Consider the following 27,591-nt stretch of genomic DNA (forward strand, 5'->3'; position numbering starts at 1 on the left):
CAGGGTGGTGGAAGGATGGGCAGGGCATGGGGTGGGACTGATGTCCAGACTGAGCCAGGAAGTGAGTGTGGCCAGAGAGACAGGAGAGGGGAGCAGGAAGGGACGGGCCACCTCTGAGTGGTGGCAGACGTGAGGGCGGGAGAGGGCTGGAAGGGCAGAGACCTGGACATGGCAGCCAGACAGTGGGGCTGGAGCGGAGGATGCTGTGCAGGGCTGTTCTAGGTGGCGGCAGGGTCCAGGGCAGGTGCACATCGCTGGGGGTGGAGTAGAGGTGCTGAAATTGAGGAGGTCAGAGGTTATAATCCCAGGGTGCAGGGCTTGGGGCAGAGGAAGACTCTGGTCCAGCCACTAGGGACTCGAGTGAATGCCAGGCAGTGACCAGAGATGGCAGGTCTCAGGGATGAGGAGATACAAAGGGGGAATAATTGAATCAAATGAACTTGCAAACAAGAGCGGTTTTCATGTGGAGAAACATCACCACCCAAGAAGGTCGTTACACAGCCCCGCCAGTGTAAACGGGCTCTCGGAAAGTGAACGCCCGTCACTCCAGAGCCTGCGCTGTCCTTTGGGGGCAAGTGAGAGGCAGAGGCTACTGGCTACCCTGAAGTCCCGAGGGGACAGTGGGATGGGAGACAGGGCGCAGGAAACACCAAGGACAGTGGGGAAAGAGAGGCGGGGAGGGGCTGGGCATGGAGAGCCCTGTGTTTGGACACCTGCCACTGAGGACGGCAGAGGCGAGAGGTGCCCTATGGGACTCTGTGGAATTCTGGAACTGAGTCCACCAGCCTCAGAGGCCTGGGCACCTTGGAGCCCGGGAGCGAGTCTGCGGTGGGCATTTCCTGGCAGGGGACGGAGCATTACCACAGCCACAGGACTCGGGGGAGGCGGGGGCAGAATCATGAACCCTAAGATCCAGCTCTGCTCTTCCCTTTGTCTGGGACCTTGCGGCAGCCCCGTCGGGAGACTTTCTGGCAGGAGGGTGGGGGTGGGGACTCCGGGACACAAAGATGGAAGGCAGCTGTGTGTTTGGGGAAAAACCAGGGGGAGGGCACAGAGGCAGACTGTCAAAAAAGGTCAAGGGTTTAATGTTAAGCAGAGTTCAGATGCCATCATGTCTTTTGTGTGCCTGGCGTAGGCAGGTGAGCCCACGGCTGCAACTGCTTGGATTCGCTGTGAAGTCACCGTGCCAGGCAGTGTCCAAGCCTTTGCAGGAGCCTGTCTGAGGGGAAGGTGCTCCTAAGTCAGTCGCTGGCCTCGCTGAGAGAAGTCCCTGTGTGTGCGCTTCACTCTTGGCTCGGCCCACCTCCAGCGCCTGTCTGTGTCACATCCGTTACTGTACACGAGTTCCGCCTGGGCCCGGAAGCAGCGTGTTTTCGAGCCAGACTGACCCGAGTTCAGAGTTCAGCTTCATACCTATGTGACCTTTAGCCCTTTAACCTGTGTAAACCGGCTCTCAGAAAGTAAACACCCGTCACTCCAGGTTCTAAAATGGGAATCATTATTTCCGCCTCGTGGACTGGTGTGAGGATTAAGTCAAAGTCCATAGGCATCGTGCAGGGTGCTAGGCAGGTGTCCCCTGCCTCCGCCTCCACCTGCCCTGGTTCCCCGGGTGCCCAGAGGCTCCCTGCACTGCCAAGCTTCACGGTCCCAGCTCCCTGCCGTCCCACCTGTTCTGAGTCCTGGGAGGGACATTAAAGCAGCTCACTGGGCACACACCTGGAGTTTCTGACTGAGTAGGTCTGTGGTGAGGCTGAGAATTTGCATTTCTAGCAAGTCCCCAGGTGATGCCACTGCGCTGGTCCCGGGACTGTGCCTGCAGGACCACTGCTGTCCACTTTGAGATAAGATAGAACAGAAATGATGGGCACCCACCACCCTGCCTTTTTATCTCAGGGTTTCCATCTTCAGAACCTAAAGTACTCATTCTGGAACTTAGGAGCCCCCAACAGGATGGCCACCCATCTTTCTGGAGCCCTTTCCTTTGCCAGACGGACAAGACACACAGTTGAAGAGACAAGGATATAGATACTTGGCGGTGACTGATGTCACCAGATAACTTCTCTTGATGTAGGGGTGTGCCATGTAGCATGTTCCTGCCCTCGAGTTTCTCTTGCTAATTACACTCTGCAGCAGCTAACGTGAGAACAGGTTTGCCTGCCCTGGTCTCGCAGTAGCAGCTTCCGGAAATGGCGAAGGACAGCAGGAAGTCTGAATAGGATTCAGACGGACCAGGGCTAAATAATTATTCCACTGCCTCACGTGTCGTGAGTGATTGGGAGGTGACCACTGTCGCACGCTGGGTGCCATTGCATCACAGAAAGCATCTTTAGAAGAATGTCCCAGGGCGCATATTGTAAGGCAGGAGCCCTCACCTGGCTCTGAGGGGTGGGATGGAGCCTTCACCTGTGATAATGGGTAGAGGACATTCTATATGTGTGTGTGTGTGTGTGTGTGTGTGTGTGTGTGTGTGTGTGTGTGCGTGACCTGACACCGTCTCCCCAAGAAGAGCGTGGGTGCCCGTGAAAGTACAAGCCACACAAGCACAGTCCAGCCTGCAGCTGCCCGAGCTCAGTGTGCACAGGGCTGCGTGATGTCGGTCAGGCGAGGTAGAGAGCTCCTAACATGCCCTGTTCTGACTTCCTCTATCTCCCTTCCAGAATCCCAGGTTCCCGGGCAACCTTCAGATGAGTGACCGACAGCTGGACGAGGCTGGAGAAAGTGATGTTAACAACTTGTAAGTGGCTGCCCTCCTGCTGTGGGCCCAGTGGGGAGAAAGCTTTTGTGGATGCTGTCACATCTCATTAGGGTCATACAGGGCCTGATGGCAGGATGGGGACCAGAGCCCCTGGATGACTTGGCCTTGGGTGACTCTGCCTTACCCAGAACGTCTGCTGGGCTGTCTCATAGCCCAGGGGTTTCCTCTCTGTCTTGCCCTCCCAGTCTAACACGACTGGGACCTGTCCTCTCCCTTTGCCATTGTCACCGTTAACCCTGCCCTGCTGGACCTTCAGCTGGCCTAATACCTACTCGGGTGGGGGCTGAGAATGGGGTCTGGGATGCGTGTGCATGTATTGTGCATGTGTGTATGTGTACATGTGTATGCCTATGTGTACAAGTGCATTCTTGTGTGCACTGGGGACTAGAAGCAGCAGTGCAGAGCATGAGGAAGGGGCAGGTGACAGACTGGCTTCGGGCTGTGGAGTGTAAGCTCTCTTTCCTCTTGGGTCCAGTTTCCAGTTAACAGTGGAGATGTTTGACTACCTGGAGTGTGAACTAAACCTCTTCCAAACTGGTGAGTCTCCTCCCTCCCATCTGATCCTGGCTCTCACAGGAGTTGCCTCATTCCCAGCCTTGTTCCCTGCTGGGACCAGCTGGCCTGGCCCTCCTTTCCCTACAAGTTGCGCAACACAAGGGGCAGGAAAATAGAGACGTTCACTCCTCATCTCTGCGCCCTCCATTCCTCGCGCAGGTAGGGCCCAAAGCTCTCGGCTATTGTCCAAGTTGGTGGTTTCATGTCGGAGCAGAAAGACCATACTTCCCCTCCCTGCTGGCCTCCCTCCGCAAGCCCAGGCCTCCAAGAGCCCAAATACCTCTTTGACAGCCATCGATTGGACTGTGTGGCCACAGCCCCACCAGTCCTGCCTGCCACTCGGAGCTGGGCCTGCTCAAGGGCATGATTTCTGCTCAGGAGAAAGGGCTTGTGTCTGCTGTTCGGTTGGCAGCCATGGGAACAGGCTGGTCAGGTTGGGTTGTCACCCAGGTCCACGTGAGAAGCTCTTGAAGTCCCACTCTGCTAGCAGGAAAGTTGGGTGTACTTCCAGGCTCACTTTTCCCGAAAATTCTGGTGCCTCCAGACCATCAGCCCAGACGCTTCCCCGAAAGGCCTCAGCTGGTTCCTTCTCCCCAGCGTCTCTCCTCCCCGTGCCTCCCAGCAGGCTCCCTCCTTTCCCTGGGGGACACAGGAGCAATGTTCTAAGTCTCAAGGTGTTCCCCACTGCAGGTGTCATGCACAAGCGTGGTGGCCTTCTCAGCATGTGCACATGGAGGGCCTACTCTCAGGGCTCTGACTCTTCACCCTGAATTGCAGCTTCCCTCAGTGTGTTCATCTGTGCATCAAATGCTTACTACTGGCCTATTGTTTTCCAGAATATTCTGTTCCAGGCTGTACTAGGCCTGTGATAGGGCAACAAATTCCTTAATACTTTTTATTTTATTTTATTTTATTTTTGAGACAGGGTCTCTGTGTTGCCTGGGTTGGAGTGCAGTAGCATCATCATAGCTCAAACTCCTGGATTCAAGTGATCTTCCTGCCTCAACCTCCTGAGTAGCTGGGACTACAGGCGTGTGCCACCAACCCGGCTAATTTTTCTATTTTTTGTAGAGACAGGGTCTTGCTGAGTAGAGACAGGGCTATGTTGCCCAGGCTGCTCTTGAATACAATCTCTGCCCTCTCAACCTAGCCAGGTTGAGACAACCTACCAGGTTGAGTGGTATAGATGCATTCTTTCTTAATGCATTGGACATGTTTGCATAAAAGTACATGAATAATTGTCATGGCTAACTTTCATCACTTCCCTTTGGGTGGGAAGGACCTGGGTGAATAATTCAGAGTTCATTTGCATTTAGCTTTGGAATGTGCTAGATTTGAATGCAGGCATGAATAATATTCTCGGAATTGTTATTCTTGGGAAAGTGCAACCTAGAAGTTGCAACTCAGCTGATCCCAGCTGTCTCCCAGCAGCTCTGGCCCCTCAGAGCCACTGCTGTCTGCCTGCCTGCCATTGCTGTGGTGGCTGGGGGAGAGTGAGTCAAATTTGGACCCTTTGGAGATGTCCTGCCAGCTCCTGGCAGACAGGCGGACTGAGCAGAGAAGAGATGATGTACAGAAGGACGTGAGTAAGCTGAGAGAGTGAGCGTGGGATGCAGATGGTCAGCTCAGTCCTTTTGTCCCGTGTCTCATGAGCCCTGGCCCTGCTTTTTTTATGCGTTGTTCCCTTAACATTATGACCACAAGATTTTTGTGCCCCTCCCCCAAATCGGGAGCCGTGACCTACTCATCTATGGATTCCCTCTGTTTTAGTCCAGTGCCTGGTATATATGGCAAATTCTCAGCAATAAAATAATGGCTTCCAGCTGGGCGCAGTGGCTCACACCTGTAATATCAGGACTTTAGAAGGCTGAGACAGGAGGATTGCTTGAGGCCAGGAGTGTGAGACCAGGCTGGGCAACATAGTGTGACCCTGTCTCTATAGAAAATAGAAAAATTAGCTGGGTATGGTGGTCCATGCCTGTAGTCCCAGCTTCTTGAGAGTGTGATGTAGGATTGCTTGAGCCCAGGAGTTTGAAGTTGGTGTGAGCTATGATGACACCACTGCACTCCAGCCTGGGTGACACAGTGAAACCCTGTCTCTTAAAAAAAAAAAAAAAAGAAAGAAAAAAAAAGAAAAAATGCTGCTTTTGGAAAAATAGCAATGAAGAGATAGGTGAATAGAATTCATTAAATGTTGTCAGCTTCCAGCTTCATGCTCTAGGAATATTTGGCATGAATTACTTAGAGTATTCTAGAATAGAGCTACCCGTGTTTAAACCCCAAGTCTTTGCAAAAAGCCCTCCGTGGTCTAATGTATTGATTTGGAAGCCAGAACCCTCTGTTACATGTATGCCCAAACCCGCTCTGCCTCAGGTGTCTACATCCGAGTGCCACAAAAATCAAGAGGGCTGGCGTGGAATACGTCTCTCTAGGCTGAGTCCTCATCTGTGACCTTGTAGGGTTCTGACCGGTACCCTTGGAAAGGTGCCACTGGTTTTCAGCACTGCAGGAAACATCGGGAAATGACACTTAGCATTTATTTTGAGGACTTACTTGGTTTTCAAAGTGTGGTCTCCAGACCGGCAGCATCAGCATCACCTGAGAACTTGTTAGAAAAGCAAATCTGTGGGTTTCACCCCAGACCTACTGAGTCAGAATTTCTGGAGGTAAATAACATTTAAAAGTTAGGCCCTCCCAGTTGCACTAGCCATATTTCAGGTGTATGTCAGGTAGCCACGTGTGGTTAGCACATGGGACAGTCCATACCGAACATTTCCATCCATCATTACGGAAGTCAGCTGGACAGCACTACTCTGGGTGATTCTTTTTTTTTTTCCTTGCAAAGCTTTATTACTGAAATTGTGAAACATAGCAATTACTTTTTTATATTCATTTTTTTTTTTATTTCAGCATATTATGCCTGTTACATATATTGCCCTAGCCTCCCCGCCCCCCTTGAGTCAGAGCTGGGTGATTCTTATACATGCTAAAGTTTGCCAACTGCTGAGCTAGGAAATAGTTTTCAACCCTGGCTGCATATTAGAATCACCTGAGGTGTGTGGCTTTTGAACCCTACTGATGCCCCAGACCTAGTAAAACAGATGGTGGTGGGGAGTTGCAGGCAGATAATAGTTTTTCAAAGCCAAGGTTGAGATCTGCTGCACAAATCTGTGCACTTCCCACGACATTCCCGTTAAGTATTACGAGACCCTTACCAGGTGTGTGCTGTTACAGCCGTCCGTGCTTCACCGAAGAGCGTCTGATGGCACAGAGAGGTTGGGCTGCTTGTCCACGGCCACACTGCTGGGGGCCACCGGGCGGGAGTCAGGCAGGCAGGGAGACGGAGTCGCCTGTGGTTTCTCGCCAGAGTGGAGCCTGAGGAAGCCTGTGGACTTGGGGACGGCTGCCTTGCAGTGACAGCTGCTTTTAATTTGTGTCAAGAAGAAAAGCCGCCTTTTAATTAGAACAGTTTGGGATTTTTTGCAGCCGCCAGACTAGCCCAGTTACCATCAGTACAGTCAGGGGAGGCAGAGCACGTGCAGCTCCAGGCTTCTCTGCGGGACAGTTCCGCTCACAGAGGGACTACGGGGAGAGTCATTTCGGTTGCCTGTCACATGTGGAGTCTCCCAGAGGCAGTGGGCAGCCCATGCAAGAAGGAAAATCAGCCCTGGCCAGTGGTGTGAGATCAGGGTCCACAGCCTGGCCTCCAGTTGGCTTGGGAGGGAGCAGCTTCCTCTCTGGAACTTGGGAGGTGGAGGGCAGTACTTCTACTTCTGTACACCGGGTTCCCAAAGGACCTCGATCGGCCTTTGGTCCTGACGGTGCCTCCTGTTCTCTGGCCCCTTACTGTGGCCCTCGTAGGCTCTGCAATTGTCCATCTCCCTCCTGGCATCCCAGAACCCCTGTAGCAAGCCACTAGGAAGCCACAGCTACGTGGTCCCTTCTTCATCTTCTGATCAATGTTTGATACTTTCCCCACAGGTTAGCTGCGGCCACCACCAGTCTTGGTGTTCCTAAAGGTCAGGGGTGACAGGGAGGGCTGGATTGGCTATCTCTGCAGCCCCTTTCAATCCAGAAATTCTGATTCCCCATAAAACAGAGGGCTCTCCTTAATCAATAACCCATCTCCCCATTAAATCGAAAACTCTAAAAGATGATGTGTTCTGTCTTTCTGATCAGACTGGGAGCAGGGACAAGAAAGCTCCTCAAAGACAGGAGCTTTGTCCATTTTCTCATCCATCTGGTAGATGAGATAATGCACGCACAGAACAGGGCCTTGGTGTATGTCCAACCCCTGCTTCTGCCCCTCTGAAGAGGTCACCTATAATTTCCTGGCTCCACCACCTTTCTGCCCCTTTTATTTTCTAGTGTTCAACTCCTTGGACATGTCGCGCTCTGTGTCGGTGACGACAGCTGGGCAGTGCCGCCTGGCCCCACTGATCCAGGTCATATTGGACTGCAGCCACCTCTACGACTACACTGTCAAGCTTCTCTTCAAACTCCACTCCTGTGAGTACGCCGGCCCGGGTCTTCCATGAGATTTGGGCCAGAAGGAGGGTCCCAGCCCGAGGATACCCCTGGAGAAATGCAGCGCCTCTTGGTGGCCTTGGGTCTCCGCTTCTGTTCCAAAAGACCCTGGAGCTCTCTGGCCATTGTGAGAATAGAAGAGCAGGGCCCACGCTTTGGTGTGCCCAGTAAAACCCATGGCTGGCGGTAGTTGTGTCCCAGGCTGGTCCTCTCTGTCTGCCTCTAGCTGGAGCACATCACCATTCATCAAGCATGTCAAGTATTTTAGGAACTGCACAAATAACAGCACACCTGGCCTAGACCCAGAGGAGCTAAGGCAGTGATTTCCAAACCGTTCATCAACACAATCTCTGCACAAATGGAACTTTGCAGAGAAATATAAAATATAACACAGCGTCTCAAGTCCATGGAGGGCTGTTTCTTACCTGACTGCAGATCCCAGGGTGCCCTTAGCAGAAAATATTTTAGAATCTACCAGCCTTGCAGAAGTTCTTATTCTTTTGTGCGCTTCTTGTTTAAAATGATGTGTCTGAGCCCCAGTTCTTTAAATTAGTGGGTCTAGTAGGGTTTATCTGCGAATCCCCAGATAAATCTGATGTGAATGATCCCTGGGCCACACTCCAAGGCGGCCACCATGCAGGGTATGTGGATGACGACAAACCAAGAAAAATCAAGACATGAATGGATACTAGCAAGGTTTTGCACCACAGAGGGGACAAGGATGTCTTATACGTTTAGAAGTATAGGACAAGGGATACTTTATAACTGTGGCCATTGGCAAGTAATACACCTGGTTATTTAAACAGGACAAGAAAGTAGCATCACTGATTAATCCAGATGGTTTTGTGGAAGGGAGATGGGAATTTGCTGTTCAAGGATTAGAAAGGCTTTGGAGCAAGTAGGTATGCCAGAAGGGAGCAGAGAGAGGACTGAGCCCCAAGAGAAGGGAGGTGGCTGCTTAGAAACACTGAACAGAGATGAACTTATATTGTTTCCAAGATGCTGCAGAACATAATTGCCCAGTAGAACATCACCACTGTCTTCTTATGAAGTTGGAAGTGAAGAGGCAGGCAATTATTAATAAGTATTTGGGTGTACGGGCCTTCGTTAAAGGCTGGCCAGCTCACAAGACCCACACAGATTGCCCCCGCACAGGGGAGCTGTGGCACAGGAAGGGGTAGGAGAGGCACTCTGTACAGTATATACTTTACTAAAAATAGACTTTTGTTTTAGAGTTACAGGAAAAGTTACAAAGAGAGTACAGAGAGTTCCCATGTACCCTATACCCAGCTTCCTCTACTGTTAATGTATTAGTGTGATAGGTTTGTCACAACTAATGAACCAGCATTGATACCTTGTTATCAACTAAAGTCCATACTTCATTAGGATTTCTGCTGTTTTTACCTAATATCCTTTTCTGTCCCTAGTCTCATCCAGGACACCATAGGACATTTAGTTGTCGTGTCTCCTTGGGCTTCCCTTGGCTATGACCATTTCTCAGACTTGCCTTGTTTTTGATGACCTTGACAGTTTTGAGTACTGCTCAGGTTTTTTGGCAGAATATCCCTCAATTTGTTTTTTTCCAATGTTTTTTTCTTGATTTGACTGGGGCTACGGGTCCTCGGGAGAAAGACCAAGGAGGTAAAGTGCCACATCCCTCCACTGTCCACTGTTGCCATTTGGAATGGTCATGCGTCATACATGTGCTCCCTGCTTATACCAAATGCATGTATCACCCATTTAAAATTAACTAGAATTTAAATCTAAATAAGAAAGCAAAACTCAAAGGATTGCTAAGCTGTGATCTATAGCTGCAATACAGACTCACACAATCTGGGAGGTGAAGGGACCTCAGAGAACGGGCCCTGCATGGGAGGAGACTTTCCTTAAGAGGCCACTGCTGTGCAGTGCTATAGAGTTGGCTAGTGACCAAGCCAGGACTGGATCTAGGTCCCCTGAGTCTCGGGCCTGTGTCCTTTTTATTATGACAGGCATCCTCTCAGGCGGGCCGTGTGGATCTGTCCCAGACTAACATCAGTCCTGAGCCTCAGCCCAGAACACACAGCGGTGCTGAGCATAGAGCACCTGGGAGAGAACCGCCCCCTCCCGGGCCTGCCCTGTGGTCAGCTCACCACTGCTTCTGTGGTCAGGGACACAACTTCCTCTGTGCCCAGGAGCAAACTGCAGTGGAAGGATTTGAGGATGGTCGTCCCCGCACCCCTGCCAGTCCTGCTGGGCTCTACTGGGAACCAGTCCTCAGGGCCACTTTAGGCCAGGAGTGGCCCCTGGCAGGGCTGGCCTCATGCCCTGAGATGGCTGGTCCCCTCCTTCCAGAGCCCTGCTGTGGCTTGCCTGCCCTCTGGTCCTCCTCCCCGCTCACACTCTTTCCAATTTCCTGCAGGCCTCCCAGCTGACACCTTGCAAGGCCACCGGGACCGCTTCATGGAGCAGTTCACAAAGTAAGTAGCTTGAGTGACAGAGAGGAAGGTGGGTCAGAGAGTGATATAAAATCAGTGCAGCTGTGCAGGAGCACCTGCTTTAACGTTCTGGAGGGGTGAGGATATGAGCATTAAGGTGACAAAGTGACAGAAAGTAGCTCAGACAGCAGCAAACCTCCCACTGGCTGGGGGAGCTATTGGATCTCTGATAAATCACATGGAAGCTTACAGAAGAAACAGATTTCATCCATTCATCAATCACCTGCTTTGTACATAAGACTTCATCTTTTTCTGTTTTTCCTTTCCCTAAGTTCTGATCTTGTAGCGTTTACGTGCTGACAATTCTTAACTATATATTTGTAGCTGAAACTTCTGGATTCCAGTCTCACATGCCTGATTTGACATTTACACACCAGACTTAAATCTCAAACTGAACTCCAGGTTTTTCCGAAAAACCTTTCTCTCCCTAATCCTTTCTATCTCAGTAAATACTGCCGCCATCCATTTAGGCCAGAGATCTGGAACTTGCCATTTTCCTCATCCCCCATGTCTGATCCATTAGCAGGTTCAGGTGATACCCTACAATAAATACATCTTGCTCCTTCCACATTTCCATCTTCTCCCATACCTGCCAGGTAGCTGCCTGCCAGAATCCTTCAATATTGACTGGCCTCCTGGGCTTCCACTCTGCTCCCTACAATATGGTCCTCATCCAACGGATAGAACACCCTGTAAGAACATAAACCTTGTAATGATTCCTGGTTACATGTAGAATAAAATCTAAGCTCTTGGCCAGGCCCCTGACTGCCACTTCTGACCTTGTCTATGTTGCTCACGGTGCCACTTGGGGTCTTCTTTCCATTCCTGAAACATCAGGGCCTCTGTGCTTGCTGTTGCCTCTTCTTGGGGTGCTTTTCTCCCAACCTGGCCAGCTCTGGGTCATGTTTTGTCACCTCATCAGAAGGGCAGTCTTTGACCCCCTTATGTAAGTTGGGTCACCTTCCCCACTCCTCTTCCTCTAGCCCAACCCCACCCCAAAGTGGGGTGCCACAGGCTGGGTGCGGTGGCTCACGCCCATAATCTAGGAAGCTGAGGCAGGCGGATTTCTCGAGGTCAGGAGTTCAAAACCAGCCTGAGTGAGACCCCGTCTCTACCAAAAATAGAAAGAAATTAATTGACCAACTAAAAATATATATACAAAAAATTAGCTGGGCATGGTGGTGCATGCCTGTAGTCCCAGCTACTTGGGAGGCTGAGCCAGAAGGATCGCCTGAGCCCAGGAGTTTGAGGTTGCTGTGAGCAAGGCTGACGCCACAGCACTCACTCTAGCTTGGGCAAGAAAGTGAGACTCTGTCTCAAAAAAAAAAAGTCTCTGCCACAGCACCCTTTGTGTTTCTGTCATAGTTCCTGGCACAGCTGTTTTTTCTATTTGCCCTTTTTGACCATTACTCTATCCCTAGCACCTGACAAATAGCAGTTCATAAAACACATGGTGCTCAATAAATATTTGAATTAATTAATGAGCTCATTAGCCAGCGATCTAGTCTAGGCGAGGAAGAGCTTGTCTGACTGGGGAATAGATTATTCTGGTGCATTTGGAGAGACAAAGTGACGAGTAGATGAGACGTAAAGCCCATCCTTTAAGAAAGCATGTCCAGGAAGGGGCAGGACCAAAGGAGCTGAGAATGGTATCCTGGTTTATCTCTCTGTCTTTTGACGCTCTTGTTTTTCTTATCAGTTTCCTCATCGTTGACTGCAGCCCCTAAATCCCAACTTGAGGCTTCTCTCGCTGGTTGCCCGGGAGCAATCACAGGGCAAGTGCAGGGTTGCGTTGAGCTAACCCTCCGGTTTTCCCTGTTCCCTTCCATAAGCCTAGTGCACGTTCTATGATAAATGACTTACTAAATCCTAGGAGACAGGCCCCGGGGCTGATTTCCTGGAATGTTAAATTCTGGTAGCTTGTGAAAGCAGTCAGGCTATTACTGTTGGCTCCGGCCCAGAAAGACGGGACGTGTGGTCAGGTGATTTGATTTCCTTTCATTTTTCTCTGGCTTATGAAAACACCTCCTGGAGGAGCCGCCTCGCTTTCTCTTCCACACAGACACGGCCTCTCTCCAAGGCCTCACTGCCCTTGAACTCAGGGAAAGCAGTGATGACGTCACAGGAACAGTCTGACAGGCTGTGACGAGACCCTGGGGGGTTAGTCTTTTGGGCTGGGCCAGAGAAAAATCTGTGCTGCCCGTAGAAGGTGCTGAGGTCCATGATCCTCTTTCATCTCAGAATCTGGATGCTCTCAGGTTTTTTGGTCTTCAGTGTTTAGATTCAAAATAGACCCAGGGGTGGTGGCTCATGTCTGTAACCCTAGCACTTCTGGAGGCTAAGGCAGGAGGATCACTTGAGGCCAGGAATTCAAGACTACCCTGGGCAATATGGTGAGACCGAAATAAAAAAAAATTAGCCAGATGTGGTGGCATACGCCTATAGTCCCAGCTACTTGGGAGGCTAAAGCAGGAGGATCGCCTGAGCCCAGGAGCTTGAGGCTGCAGTGAGCTATGATTGCATCACTGTACTCCAGCCTGGGCAACAGAACGAGACTGTTTCTAAAAAAAAAAAAGCCAACAACAACAAATAGAGATTTGGGAATGAGGAAAAAAACAAGTTGGTTTCTTCATGCCCATATTCATCCGAGATTAGGGCACAGATTGTTTTTTGTCTGGTAGTATGATAAACTTAGTTCAACAGGGCTCTACTTTCTAGGAACTTACAGTCTGGTTGAGGAAGTAACGAGTAGCTCAAAAAGAAGGGGAGGTCATTCATAAAGATCTACCTTAGTAATTAAGTTCCCTTCCCTTTCCTGTGGTTAGATGGTTTATGCTCAGAGAAAGTAATTTATTTTAATGTTACTCTAAGCCCAACATTCCTAGGAAGGTAAGTCTGCAAGAGAACAAGACACATTCCACAGTGATGAAGAAGGTAGTTTTTGGGTTATCCGCTCTTCCAAAGTATTCATGGCAGGAACTGGTCCTTCCTCACCAGCAGACAACTGAGGACTGGCTACGAATGACCTTCTCTGTAGCATCATAATTGACTCCTACTGCCATGGAGTTCATCTCCTTGACGGCCTGTGCCTTTGGGCTGAGTAGGGGGCAGGGAGGCTGGGTGTCTGCTCTGTCCCCTACGTGGGGCTGCTGAAGACACCCAGCAGCGGGGCTGCTGAAGACACCCAGCAGCCCTCAGGCCATTCTCCACCCCTAGGTTGAAAGATCTGTTCTACCGCTCCAGCAACCTCCAGTACTTCAAGCGGCTCATTCAGATCCCTCAGCTGCCCGAGGTGAGTGTGCCCGGCCACGCCCTGGGCACTGCGGAGTCCCGGGTGCTCTCTTGGAGGCTGGCAGGGCCTGGCACCGCTTGAGGATGTTTCTCTCCTCTTCAGAACCCACCCAACTTCCTACGAGCCTCAGCCCTGTCGGAACACATCAGCCCTGTGGTGGTGATCCCGGTGGAAGCCTCGTCCCCTGACAGCGAGCCGGTCTTGGAGAAGGATGACCTTATGGACATGGACCCCTCCCAGAAGGTGGGGACCACATGGCCCTTCCTGTTGCCCATAAGTGCGGGGAGGGGGAGGGGCCTGGGCGAGGCCCTTGCCAAGGCTAAGTGGCTCTAACCAGGTTCAGCCTTCTCTTAACCAGTCACTAACCTAGACTGAGCACCCTGCTCCATGGTTCGGTCGTAAGTGAGTCTGACCCAGATTAAGAAAGGGGACCTTCTGACGTGCCTCTGGTTTGATTCCACGAGTGGAATTCTCTGGCTCTCTTAACGTGTTCTCACTCCCTTTGGTCACCGCAGAATTTATTTGACAACAAGTTTGATGACATCTTTGGCAGCTCGTTCAGCAGTGACCCCTTCAATTTCAACAGTCAGAACGGTGTCAACAGGGATGAGAAGTGAGTCCCAGCTGGGTTCCGGCAGACGGTGCAGGAGCTAAGTTAAGCCGTGATCAGCCTGGCGACACCAGACCAGGGAGGGGCTTTAATGATACTTGGGGCTTCCTGGATAAGGGATGTCTTGATCCTCATGTCTTGGCCCTTTTAATTCCAGAAGAAAATCAGTAACTGTGGGCCTGTGGGTGTTAGATTAGCAGTGGGTAACACTTACAGTAACATCATTTATAGAGTTTCAGGGAATTGTCCCCAAATAAATACAAGCTTTTGACTTGCTCCCCGAGCTCCCAGCTCACATTGCAAGGAGAGAGGCGGAAGCACGGTGGAAGCAAACTTGTTCTCCTCCCCCAGGGACCACTTAATTGAGCAGCTGTACAGAGAGATCAGTGCGCTGAAGGCACAGCTGGACAACATAAAGACAGAGGTACGCAACGGGGTCTGATCTGTCGCCAAAACCTGGCAGGTTTTGATGTTAAATTTTCGTCACGTAGATACTTGTTGGACCACATCCTGAGGCCACGTTAATTAGCAGAAATGACAAACTCCAAAGAACCTGTTCTTCCCATGGCCCCATTGTGACACATGGCCATTGTGTGTGCCTCAAGAGCTGCATTTGATCTCTGCTTCTGGGAAAACTGTAAAAAAGAAAAAATAAAAAAAAAAAAAAAAAGCTGCATTTGGGCCAGGTGCAGTGTCCCCTCCATGCCCAGAGATGGCCTTGGTCACCACCTGTCTAGGAGGCTATGGTGACAAGACAGGTCCTTCTCAGGGGGCAATAAGAAGAGTTGGGTTTGTAGCTCTGGTGGCTGTGTGTGGTGTCTGGTGCTGTATCGATGACTGTCCCTCAGAGCTGTGGCTGGTCAGGTGACTTTACTCTAAGGGACAGCGATGGCGTCCTCACCTTCCTCCTTCCAGCTTGTCCTCTGACATCCTTGGCCACTCTTACTGGGACCAGGATTCCCTGGCCAGCATCCCCTATTGGTGGTGGTTGGCTGATAATGACCTATGGCCCCACTGTCCCAAGATCTCGGGACTTGGCCCATCAGGGGACTGGATATTTACTCGGCTGGTGCAGGAAGCCAGCAGGACCCACTTCTCCTGCCCAGCACCCTGCCCCGTGGCAGTGGGCCACTGGCCTCATGACCTGAGTCCCCCCGCAGGGCCAGCGGGCCGTGCTGCAGCTGAAGGGCCGCATCAGCGAGCTGGAGGCTGAGCTGGCGGAGCAGCGGCACCTGCGGCAGCAGGCGGCTGACGACTGCGAGTTCCTCCGAGCAGAGCTGGACGAGCTCCGGCGGCAGTGGGAGGACACCGAGAAGGCGCAGCGGAGCCTGACTGAGATAGAGAGTGAGAGGCCACCCGGGGTCGCGTCTAGCTAGATCGCAATCAGAGGTGGAGCTGAGTGGCAGAAGTGCTGTCAGGAATGCCACCTCCCGTCCTCAGCCTGAAGGGTGGGTTCGAGTACAGAAGGTACAGCCCATGGGAGGCACCGCTGAGCACAGGGGTGCGTACCCCAAGGAGAGGAACACCAGCCGGAGAGCCTAAGAAAAAAATTGACATGAAAGCCCAACGTCCTGATAAAATTAATGCCATGTATGTAAATGTGGAGGAGGCATGAATCCCTGGTGAGGTCTTAATGCGATGAATTCTTTTTTTAAAGACAACTTCCCAGAGAAGTTTATTTCAGTAGGATTTTTGAGGGAGAAGAGGGTATATGCGTTTGTGGAAGGAACAGAGGATGTCTGGGGACCCTGGCTAACGGGAAGGAGGGCAGGGGCTGCCCCTGGGCAGACCCTTCTCACCCTGGTGCTTGACGATGCAGGGAAGGCGCAAGCCAACGAGCAGCGGTACAGCAAGCTGAAGGAGAAGTACAGCGAGCTGGTGCAGAACCACGCCGACCTGCTGCGGAAGGTAGCACCCTCGGCCCCCATCCTGCGGACCCCGAGCCTCTAGGAGAGAACCGCTCAGGCCCCACATTTCTAGGGGGTTGCCACCATGCCCTGGGAACCACAGCTTCTCAAGCTCTCCAGCCTCCTGTGTCTTGTACCAGGCCCACCATCTTTATTATTTTATAAATACCCGAGAGTCGAGTATCTGAAGGTTACAGCTTTATCCTCGCTTCCCCCTGGACAGGAAAGCGATTCCTGTGTCCGACTCTAGGCCACTGGCACTCTGCATGCAATTGTTTGTCCTAGAAGGGAGAGAGGTCCTTTAAAGCCTGAGATCAGCCAGTTCAAGACAGTGTTCTTCCTTTCCAGAATGCAGAGGTGACCAAACAGATGTCTGTGGCCAGACAAGCCCAGGTAGATTTGGAGCGAGAGAAGAAAGAACTGGAGGACACCTTGGAGCGCATCAGTGACCAGGGCCAGCGGAAGGTGAACAGAAGACGTTACCCTGGAAACAAAAGGGGTGTCTGTCGAACGGGTGGCAGACGGGGACTTTGTGGTCTGCTGCTCCGTGGGCAGTTCTGTGGGTTGGTTGGTACCACACAGCTGGGAGGGTATCACAGGGGACCACACAGAACAGTAGGACACGGTCACCAACACACACACAGAGGTTAGGGGCACAAAGCAATGGAAGGACCCAAGCTGAATGGGGCTAATCTGCAAAGGCTGCCCGAGGGCAAGGCTCCAGGACAGTGTGACAAAGGGAAAACAGCGACAGCAGAGAAAGGCGAGCATTCACAGAGACTTGCAGGTGGGAGGACACCATTGCATTGAGGTGGGGCCAACAGAGGAGTCAGAAGCCAAGAGGCCCAGTAGGAGATGTGAGATGGAGAAAACTGGGTGCCTCGGGTGTAGGGGGTGCCTTTCACATTTTTCTGTGACCCCACATTAAAAAAAAATACATCTATCTCATGGAAATGAAAGTTTCACCGAGCAATACTTGTCCTTACCACATGAATTTATTTGGATAGTTTTCTGTTCTGTTTAATCCATCATTTAAAATACTAGCTGCAAATTCTTACTAATGGTTCCCAACCTGCTCTTTGAAAAACACCACTTAGGAAAGAAATCAGAGAAAAGGAATCATCTCAAGATGTTGAGATGCTGTAGCTCCACAAGATACCCGTTGTTGCGTTCCCGAAAGAAAGATCCAGTTTGGCTGTTGGATTATGGGCTCACGTATGACGTTTGGGAAATGTCTCTAAAATTCCTCCCTTGACATTCTACTTAGCCAGAAGTACACTGTGGGCTTTCACCTCTTCCCTACTGTCCTTCAACCCCAGAAACTTTTTGTTGGGACATAATTTAACATACCGTAGGGTTCACAAATCCCTCATTGATAGCTTGGGCAATTTTTACATTTGTATATCCCTTGTAACCACCACCCAGATGACAGTCCTCCTGTTTTCTCCTCTTTCAGACTCAAGAACAGCTGGAAGTTCTAGAGAGCTTGAAGGAAGAACTTACCACCAGCAAACTAGAGCTGCAGGTCCTCCAGAACAGCCTGGAAACTTCCGCGCAGGTGAGCAGCTCCTTTTCTTGCCTTCCCGTTGGCTTCGGTATTGTTGTCACCCAGCATCCTGCACGCACCATGCCGGCCCCAGCTGCATGCGGTGTCCCCGGGGGGAATGAGAGTAACAGGTTAAAGAGACACCACCTCCTGTTCCTTGTGGCCAGGTGGTGGGTTGAGCCTCTGGGAAGGGGACAGTTTAATTCATCCAGCATCTTCCTCTTCCCACCTGGTCACTGTTGCAGTCAGAAGCAAAATGGGTGGCCCAGATCACCGACCTCGAGAAGGAGCGGGCCAGCCTCATGAGTTCCGCGGCTTCTCGAGAAAAAGAATTGTCCACCCTTCAGGAGCAGCTGGAATGTGCCCAACTCAAACTGGCCAGCTCGCAGGCAAGTGACGGAGGGAGGCCGAGCAGGCTGGCCACCTGTGAACTCACACTGGTGGGCTGCAGCGTGTGCACGGAGGCGGGCGGGGAGCAGGGAGGGCGCCGTGACCCAATGGCCAAGGCACGCTGGAGGCCTGGCTCCTACTGCCGGCACGCCCTGCATCGCCCAGAGCCAGCAGAGGGAAGCAAAGCACTCTTGGTTTCCTACGAGAAGGGAAGCTTCCCAGGAGTGAGAATGGGTTGCAGTGGCCCTTCCCTGGAGCCGGCGGTAGCACACACCTGTGGACAGAGTAAAAAGCATTTTTCTGTGTCAAGCTAACTGGCTTGGACCTCATTAGCAACGCCTTGAGCTGAGATGCCAGGAAGGAGAAGTACAGCGAGTTGGTGCAGAACCAAGCCAGGTCACAGGTGGATGCTGCTCAGGCTCATTTTGACGTCTGAGGCAGACTCTCACCACCCCGGACCGTTTTCTAGGAATCCATGTGCCAGCTCAAGAAAGACCAACGCAGAATGCTTCTGGTGGAGTCGAGGAAGTCTGCGGAGCAGGTGATACAAGAGGCCCTGAGCCAGCTCGAAGAACCCACGCTCATCAGCTGCGCTGGCTCTGCAGGTACTCCTCTAGTTGCCCAGCTTGCAGGTGCCAGGTCCTTAAAGCCTGAGGCTACCTGTTGGTGTTGAATCCCATGTGAAACTGAGCTAGGGGTCCTCAGCCCAGCCGCATGTCGGAATCACCTGGGGTGCCCAGGCCCCAGTGTAGATCGACTGTCTGCAGCAGAGGGCCTGAGCAGTAGCATTTTCTAAAGCCCCCAGGTGTGATAACCACTGCCTTCGTCAGTGGGTCACACTGATGAGACATCTCCTGGGAGCAGAGCCCTGAAACAACTGTGACAGCAAGTAGAAGGAGACACAGACAGTTCTGTGTCCTCTATGGGGAAACTGTGGTCTGAATCAAGACGTAGTTGCTCATGAACTTCAAGTCTAGGCAGGGAAGTATTAGAAAACTTGGACTGGCAAACCCAGTGAAAATCCCAGCATGAGCTGGGTGCAGTGACTTATACCTATAATCCAGCACTTTGGGAGGCCAAATGGAGGTTTGCTTGAGGCCAGGAGTTCGAGACCAGCCTGGGCAACATAGTGAGACCCCATCCCTATAAAACATTTTTTAAAAAGTTAGCCAGGAGTGGTGGCACACTCTGGTAGTTCCAGCTACTCAGGAGGCTGAGGTTGGAGGATCGCTGGGCTTGAGCCTAGGAATTTGAGGTTACAGTGAGCTATGATTGTGCCACTGCACTCCAGCCTGAGCAACGGAGCAAGACCCTGTGTCTAAAAACAAAAATAGGCCGGGCGCTGTGGCTCACGCCTGTAATCCTAGCTCTTGGGAGGCCGAGGTGGGCGGATTGCTCAAGGTCAGGAGTTCAAAACCAGCCTGAGCAAGAGCGAGACCCCGTCTCTACTATAAATAGAAAGAAATTAATTGGCCAACTGATATATATATAAAAAAAAAAAAATTAGCCGGGCATGGTGGCGCATGCCTGTAGTCCCAGCTACCCGGGAGGCTGAGGCAGAAGGATCACTCGAGCCCAGGAGTTTGAGGTTGCTGTGAGCTAGGCTGACGCCATGGCACTCACTCTAGCCTGGGCAACAAAGCAAGACTCTGTCTCAAAAAAAAAAATAAAAATAAAAATAAAAACAAAAATAAAAACACAACACCCAGCATGACCACAGGCAGGAAGGGCCCACCACCCACTGTGCATGTAGGCGAGTCCCGAGGAAAGGGGAGGGCTTTGTGCACAGTAGAGGGGGCGCTCAGGCACAGGGGCTTGTGAAGCTGCGACGTGACCATGAGCAGATCTCATCACAGCTCACTTTCAAGCCAAGGGCCCACATTGGCACGGTAACGAGAGGTCCCACTGAAAGACGAAGCAGAAGGCAGGAAACAGCTGACACTCGATTTTTATCATCAAATCGAAAGGTCCCGATTTGATGAAGTATTCAGCAAGGACTATTATAGCTTATTCAGCAGGGAACCCGTCTGCGAAGCCACGCAGCAGTTACAAATGAAAGAGCACACTGGGTACCTCATTTACTGAGGGAATGCCAGGAACTGGGGCACCCGTGGGCAGATTCTGAGAAGAGACGTTATGTTATAAGCTGGGTTTTGAAAGAAGACAGTTAGGAACCAGTGAAGAGAAGGAAAGGTGGGGGTGAAAATAATAGGAACAGCTGGCGTTTACTGAGTGCTTCCTATGTGCTTCACTAAGGGCACTCGCCCAAGCACATCACATGCCTGGGCCCGGCCGGTCCTCCCAGCCACACCGCAGAGGGGTCCTGCTGTTTCCGTTTGCAGATGAGGAAGCAGGCACAGGCTGCCTGAGGTCACACAGCCGGGAATGGCAGAGCACAGAGCCACACTGGGGCAGTGGGACTTGAGAGCCCACACTTTTAACTGTGTGCTACACATTCTGCACGGCCCTGTGGACGCAGGGCAGTGGGCATGACTGTTGCATGCAGAGCATGAGCGTAGACCAGCCTAAGACAGCCAAGGGTCTGGGCTCAAGAGCAGTGAGAGTCAAAGGACATTGAGAGGCTTCACGGGAAAGCCCAGATTCTTTCTTTTTTTTTTTTTTTGAGACAGTCTCACTCTGTTGCCCCGGCTACAGTGCCATGGCATCAGCCTAGCTCACAGCAACCTCAAACTTCTGGGCTCAAGCAATCCTTCTGCCTCAGCCTCCCGAGTACCTGGGACTACAGGCATGCACCATCATACCCAGCTAATTTTTTCTATATATATTTTTAGTTGTCCAGCTAATTTCTTTCTATCTTTTTAGTAGAGACAGAGTCTCGCTCTTGCTCAGGCTGGTCTCGAACTCCTGAGCTCAAATGATCCACCCTCCTTGGCCTCCCTGAGTGCTAGGATTACAGGCAGGAGCCACTGTGCCCGCCTGGAAGCCCAGATTTCATATGCAGGGCAGTATTGAGAAAGGCCAGCAATGCAGTTGCCCCGATCCTTGGGTAAGGGACCAGATAGGCTCAGATTCTCCCGTAAGAGAATCACACACATCACATCAGTACCAGCATAGCCAACAATCTCCCTTCTCTTATCTCAGGGCAACTCCTGTAGGGCTAGGGCCACTCACTCAGCAAGCTCCTCCATCTGGTGGCTTAACTAACAAGGGTGAAGCGAGCTAGGAGAATCTGCTCTGAATTTGCCATCTTCTCTTTCACAGATCACCTTCTCTCCACGGTCAAGTCTGTTTCCAGCTGCATTGATCAACTGGAAAAAAGCTGGAGCCAGTATCTGGCCTGCCCGGAAGGTATGAAGGGCACAGGATAGGCTCTCTTGCCAGGTGGGGTTCGGAAGCACTTGACTGTGTGAATACTGACAGGTTCCTGTGCACCAGGAAAGGAGTGTGTATAACTCGTACAGCCAGGAGAGAAAGGGGTATGAGAGTGACATCCTTAATCCTGAGAAACTTTCCTTTTTACGCTCCTGGCAGATATCGGTGGGCTTCTCCATTCAATAATCCTGCTTGCCCATTTGACCAGTGACACCATTGCTCACGGTAGCACCACCAGCCTTAGAAGCCCGCCGGAGCCTGCCGACTGTGAGTACCAGGGCGTGAGGGGCCATTCATAGAAGCTGGGAGCGGAGGGCTTTTAAAAGTCTCCGTCACCTTGCATCTCCAGCTCTGACAGCGGCCTGTAAGCAGTACGGCAGAGAGACCCTCATCTACCTGGCCGCCCTGGAGGAAGAGGGAACCACTGAGAATGCTGACTGCACAGCCATGAGGAACTGCCTTAGCAAGATCAAGGCCATTGGCGAGGTACTTTCAGTATTATTGTTGAAATAATAATACTTGGGTGTGAGTTCTTGGGTGTGAGTGCTGGTGCACTGCCAGGGAATCAGTGATGCTCTAAGTCAGTTCCTTCTGTACTTACAATTTGATTCTATTTATTTTATTTTATATATATATTTTTAATTTTTTAGAGACAGAGTCTTACTCTGTTGCCCAGGCTGGAGTGCAGCGATCACAGCTCGCTGCAGCCTCGAACTCCTGGGCCCAAGCAATCCTCCTGCCTCCGCCTCCTGAGTAGCGGGGACTACAGGTGCGCGCCTTCATGCCTAGTTTTAATTGTTTGTAGAAATGTGGTCTCATTATGTTGCCCAAGCTGGTCTCAAACTCCTGGCCTCAAGTGATCCTCCCATCTTGGCCTCCCAAAGTGCTGGGATTATAGGCATGAACCACTGTGCCTGGCCACAGCTTGAGTCTAGAAAGAGAGAGTTAGAGCTGGAAAATCTGACCCCTGACTGACTACCCAGCTATATTTAATTCACTGTTAACTGACAATCTATGCCAGTCATGTATATCAATCTATGTGATGATGGCAATCTATGTCATCATCACCATGCCAGGCAATATCAAAGAAGTGTAAGCAATTTCCCTGTCCCCAAGGATTGTTGTCTGGTTGGGCAGGTAGCACCTAAAATGTATATAATTGTGTATTTTTTCATTTGATAAAGTTGTAGTGAATGTGTCCCATAAAGCAGAAATTGGGTTAGGTGTAGCTATATGGGGACAAATGAGACAAAGACTCTATAGGGAAGAAAAATAAGAAGCCGGGTGCGGTGGCTCACGCCTGTAATCCTAGCTCTCTGGGAGGCTGAGGTGGGCGGATTGCTCGAGGTCAGGAGTTCGAAACCAGCCTGAGCAAGAGCGAGACCCCGTCTCTATTATAAATACAAAGAAATTAATTGGCCAACTAATATATATAGAAAAAATGAGCCGGGCATGGTGGCATATGCCTGTAGTCCCAGCTACTTGGGGAGGCTGAGGCAGGAGGATCGCTTGAGCCCAGGAGTTTGAGGTTGCTGTGAGCTAGGCTGACGCCATGGCACTCACTCTAGCCTGGGCAACAAAGTGAGACTCTGTCTCAAAAAAAAAAAAAAAAGAAAAAAAATAAAAAGAAAAATAAGAAAATCAACCATTTCTATACAATGTGATAAGAACCGTCATAAAGATCTATTTTAAGAGTACAGTGCAAGGGCTGGGTACAGTGGCTCATGCCTTTAATCCCCAGCACTTTGGGAGGCTGAGACAGGAGGATTGCTTGAGGCCAAAAGTTCAAGACTAGTCTAGGCAACAGAGACCTATCTTTACAAAAAAAAAAAAATTAGCCGGGCATGGTGGTGCTTGCCTGTAGTCCCGGCTACTTGGGAAGCTGAGGCAGAAGGATCACATGAGCCCAGGGGTTCGAGGCTGCAGAGAGCTATGATTTCACACTATACTCTAGCCTGGGCAACTGAGTGAGACCCAGTCTCCAAAAAAAAAAAGTACAGAATAAGGTAGCATTTAATTAATTCCTAAAACGTGTGGTATAAAGGGAAAGGAAAAGCCGGGGCTAGAATTCAGATCCTTTTCTGCTCTCATTTAGACTCTTAGAACAGCTTCTGATTAGTTTCCCAGCCTTTGGTATCTTCCTAAAACAGAGATCTGATCATATCTTTTGTTTAATAACAAAAATCAAACTAAAACACACGACGTTTTTCAGACCCATGGGCTTTGCTGTCCGTCAGCACCTCGTTCCAACAGGAATGGTGACTGCCTCCTATGTGTACTGTGGAAGCCAAGTTAAATCAGGGTTAGACTGGCTGGGAGATTTCATCTGTATTTGGGAAAGTTTTAAAGATACCTCCCACATTAGCAAATATAATTTACACTGTGCAAATAGGGGCTGGGTTCTGAGTGAGGAGGGGGGTGAGGTTCTGGAGTTCACGAGGACCCAATGAGGTCTGTGAAAGACACCCCCTTTCTGTGGCTTGCAGAAAGTGTTTGGTGGGGTGAGGCGGGGGTTGGGGGTGCCCTCCTACCTCTGCCATCTTTTAAGGGTCACGGGTCTGCCAGGGGAGGAGAGAGAGGAGGCCCAGGGCTCACTTCAGCCTTTGTGATGCTCTTCACAGGAGCTCCTGCCCAGGGGCCTGGACATCAAACAGGAGGAGCTGGGAGACCTGGTAGACAAGGAGCTGGCGGCCACTTCAGCTGCCATTGAAACTGCCACCGCCAGAATAGAGGTATGGTGGCTTCCACAGGATCTCCCGAAGCCACGCTGTGGCGGCCGCCCTTTGGCAATGTTGCCCATTAGACGTACTTCAGTCAGTCATTGTGGCTGCAGAGGCCCCTACAAAGGGAACCAAAACCCAAACCCACGGGCTTCTCTGAGGGGTAGAAAATGAGACGCCCCTCTGGAAGGAGGGTGGGCAGCTTCTTCAGGGATCAGGTACTTTGGTGTCAGACCATCCTGGGTTCATGTTCCAGAATGATCACGTATGAGCCGTGTAACTCGGTTAAGTTTCATCCACCTCGCCAAGATTCAGATTCTGTTTCTGTGTTTTGGGAGTGATGGTCACCCCTACCCCAGAGGGCTGTTGTAAGAGTTAGATGGGATCGTGCACGTTTATCTCCACGCCAGGCACTCAGTTAATCAGTGCCACTCCCTAATCAGTGGTAATTCTCTCATTAAAAGCTGGGTGGGCACCACAGAGAAGGTCACCTGTGGCTCCTTTGGTGGAAGATGCAAGCCACCTGCCCCGTGGTGTGAGCACCTGCCATAGGACCTGTGGTCACTGCCCCTTTGACACGGAGCTGTGGCTCTGTGTGTATCGGCCTGGCTGCCAGAACGTCAAGACAGGGAACAGACTATGGAGCCAGCCAGCTGTGGCTGTGTCCCACCTCAGTCACCTTGAGTCTGATTCTTTTCCTGACTCTCTCGCGAGGACGTGGATGGGGACTTCTAGATTCGGGTTTCCCCGCTACTGCAGGATGTCGGACTCAAAGTGTGGCGGGACGTCAGCAGATTCTCAGTACTCGCAACGTATTTAGAAACCGTGCTTCTTTTTCACAGGAAATGCTCAGCAAATCTCGGGCAGGAGACACAGGAGTCAAATTGGAGGTGAACGAAAGGTCAGTCAAGCAGCACTTAGCACCTAGGGGAGCAGGAGCCATTGTCATTGTGTGGGATCACCTGTTAGAAAATTAATTAGCAGAACATTAGCAGCCACAGGAAGGGCCGAGTCTATGTAACTGTTAAGGACAATCATAATGATGACAGCAATTTGCTGTTGCAATATAGCGGAAAAGAAATCCCAGGAATCCTGACTTGACTGTTCCTTACAGAGAAAATCCACAATCACATCTTCTCACTCCCTGCTGCTCCTTTGGGGCTTTACCCCAGAGCATTCTAGCAAGCTCGGCCCTGTCCCTGCCTCTCTTTCCCATTCCACGCTTGCCTGTGACTGGGAGTGAAAAAGAGAACTGTCGTCTTCATTGTTGGTCTCTGTGTGTCCCTGACTGTTTTTTGGTTTTTTTTTTACAGAATCCTTGGTTCCTGTACCGGCCTCATGCAAGCTATTCAGGTGCTGATCGTGGCCTCCAAGGACCTCCAGAGAGAGATTGTAGAGAGCGGCAGGGTGAGTGTGGGTGACAGATTCCCACTTCCCTGAACTCTAGTGATGCTGCCATCTTGTCTGCGTGTCCATGTGAGGGTGTAGCTACCACTCCCGTGGACGTCGGCAGGTGCCATGTAGAGAAGCCAGGGCCCTGGCAGCTCCCCAGGGGTGGTCAGCCATAGCTCCCAGAGCCAGCTCCCAAGTCATTGGAACTTGCCGTGGAAGCCACTTACATTGCAAGTTGGGGCCCTCTGGGGAGGCTGTGAGGACTTCTAGAAACTGGACAGACCCCAAGAGCAGACATGATCCTGACTTTTCACAGGGGGCTCTGCCATGTCTGTTTTCAACAGCCAGGTCAACTCGCTGTAATTCACAGACTCTGCAGTCAGCCTCTTATGGACAGATCACTTCGTGTTCTCACGCCTTTGGTGGCATTATTGTCATATTTTTCCCTCACATCCCTGTAATGCAGCTGCAGCTTTGGAAGCCTAAGTCCAAAGGAAGGGAGTTATGAACCTGAAAACAATGCTATAAAGGCCGGGCGCGGTGGCTCACGCCTGTAATCCTAGCTCTCTGGGAGGCCGAGGCGGGCGGATTGCTCGAGGTCAGGAGTTCGAAACCAGCCTGAGCAAGAGCGAGACCCCGTCTCTACTATAAAAATAGAAAGAAATTAATTGGCCAACTAATATATATACAAAAAATTAGCCGGGCATGGTGGCGAATGCCTGTAGTCCCAGCTACTCGGGAGGCTGAGGCAGGAGGATTGCTTGAGCCAGGAGTTTGAGGTTGCTATGAGCTAGGCTGACGCCATGGCACTCACTCTAGCCTGGGCAACAAAGCAAGACTCTGTCTCAAAAAAAAAAAAAAAAACAAAAAAACAATGCTATAAAGAAAGCTGCCTTGTCTGCTTTGGTGGTGTTTTTATTAGACCAAGGAGTGATGTTTTCTGTCTCTAAAATAGATGGACTGAGTATTTGCAGAGTCTCAGGCTATCCGATACTTCCAAAGCATAAAAACATTTTTTAAATCCAAGTAGAAATAATTTTTTGAGACTCAGCATGATGACTCACGCCTATAATTCCAGCACTTTGGGAGGCCCAGGTGGGAGGATTGCTTGAGGTCAGGAGTTTGAGACCAGCCAGGCAACATAGCAAGATGCTGTCTCTGCAATCAATCAGTCAATCAATAATTTTTTTTTTTTGAGACAGAGTTTCACTCTGTTGCCTGGGCTAGAGTGCTGTGGTGTCAGCCTAGCATACAGCAACCTCAAACTCCTGGGCTCAAGAGATTCTCCTGCCTTAGCCTCCCGAGTAGCTGGAACTACAGGTGCACGTCACCACGCCACTAATTTTTTCTATTTTTAGTAGAGACAGGGACTTACTCTTCCTCAGGCTGGTCTTGAACCTCAAATGATCCTCCAGCCTCAGCCTCCCAGAGTGCTAGGATTACAGGCATGAGCCACTGCACCTGACCAAAAAATAAATAATTTTTAAAAATTATTCACTACATATTCTCCTCTTCTGACAAATCATGGAAAACAGCTAGACTCCCCTCAAATTATAACTTATTCATATATGAACACACATATATATTGTTATATATGCAATATAGAAGCATTATGCTATAACAGAAATGCTACATATAGGTTTTAGAGTCAGAAAAGCCCAGGATTTCCATATGGTACTGCATAGCCTTGGGAAAAGCATTTTTGCCTCTCTGAACTTTAGTTTTCTTATTTGTAAAATGGGAATTAAAATAATGCTTACCTCTGAGAGTTACTGTGAAGATGATATGGAATAATATGTATAAAAGCACTTGTCACATAGTAGGTGCTCAATAGAAGGTAGCTATTATGATTTTTTTTACTTCCCTAGGGTACAGCGTCCCCTAAAGAGTTTTACGCCAAGAACTCTCGATGGACGGAAGGACTCATCTCAGCCTCCAAAGCTGTGGGCTGGGGAGCCACCATCATGGTGTAAGTGTCTGTTGCTCCCAGGGTTCCTCTTCCCACCCGCTCATTCCATTGATCCACCCTAAACAATAGCTTAGGGCAAAAAATCTATCCCCTAGAAACGAACTATTGATAAGAAAGC

The 27,591-nt window shown here is 50.7% G+C and overlaps 1 protein-coding gene across 7 annotated transcripts in view; it reads left to right on the forward strand.

Annotated features, from left to right (window-relative positions):
- HIP1 (huntingtin interacting protein 1) overlaps positions 1-27,591 on the forward strand; it is a 153,141-nt gene that overhangs the window by 115,830 nt on the left and 9,720 nt on the right. For all 7 annotated transcript variants that reach the window (XR_001148275.2, XM_012742198.3, XM_012742199.3 and 4 more), the window contains 21 exons: positions 2,658-2,734; positions 3,231-3,292; positions 7,679-7,819; positions 10,239-10,296; positions 13,531-13,606; positions 13,709-13,849; positions 14,122-14,219; positions 14,568-14,640; positions 15,377-15,560; positions 16,036-16,124; positions 16,472-16,588; positions 17,580-17,681; positions 17,915-18,058; positions 18,529-18,664; positions 21,282-21,368; positions 21,552-21,659; positions 21,742-21,878; positions 24,014-24,124; positions 24,955-25,013; positions 25,426-25,519; positions 27,373-27,473. Coding sequence is in view for 6 of the 7 variants with exons in the window: in XM_012742198.3 (XP_012597652.2) it covers positions 2,658-2,734; positions 3,231-3,292; positions 7,679-7,819; positions 10,239-10,296; positions 13,531-13,606; positions 13,709-13,849; positions 14,122-14,219; positions 14,568-14,640; positions 15,377-15,560; positions 16,036-16,124; positions 16,472-16,588; positions 17,580-17,681; positions 17,915-18,058; positions 18,529-18,664; positions 21,282-21,368; positions 21,552-21,659; positions 21,742-21,878; positions 24,014-24,124; positions 24,955-25,013; positions 25,426-25,519; positions 27,373-27,473 (2,195 nt within the window). In the remaining variant the exon portion in view is untranslated. The remainder of the gene's footprint in view (positions 1-2,657; positions 2,735-3,230; positions 3,293-7,678; positions 7,820-10,238; positions 10,297-13,530; positions 13,607-13,708; positions 13,850-14,121; positions 14,220-14,567; positions 14,641-15,376; positions 15,561-16,035; positions 16,125-16,471; positions 16,589-17,579; positions 17,682-17,914; positions 18,059-18,528; positions 18,665-21,281; positions 21,369-21,551; positions 21,660-21,741; positions 21,879-24,013; positions 24,125-24,954; positions 25,014-25,425; positions 25,520-27,372; positions 27,474-27,591) is intronic.

This window comes from Microcebus murinus, chromosome 19 (genome assembly GCF_040939455.1).
Source record: "Microcebus murinus isolate Inina chromosome 19, M.murinus_Inina_mat1.0, whole genome shotgun sequence".
NCBI lineage: Eukaryota > Metazoa > Chordata > Mammalia > Primates > Cheirogaleidae > Microcebus > Microcebus murinus.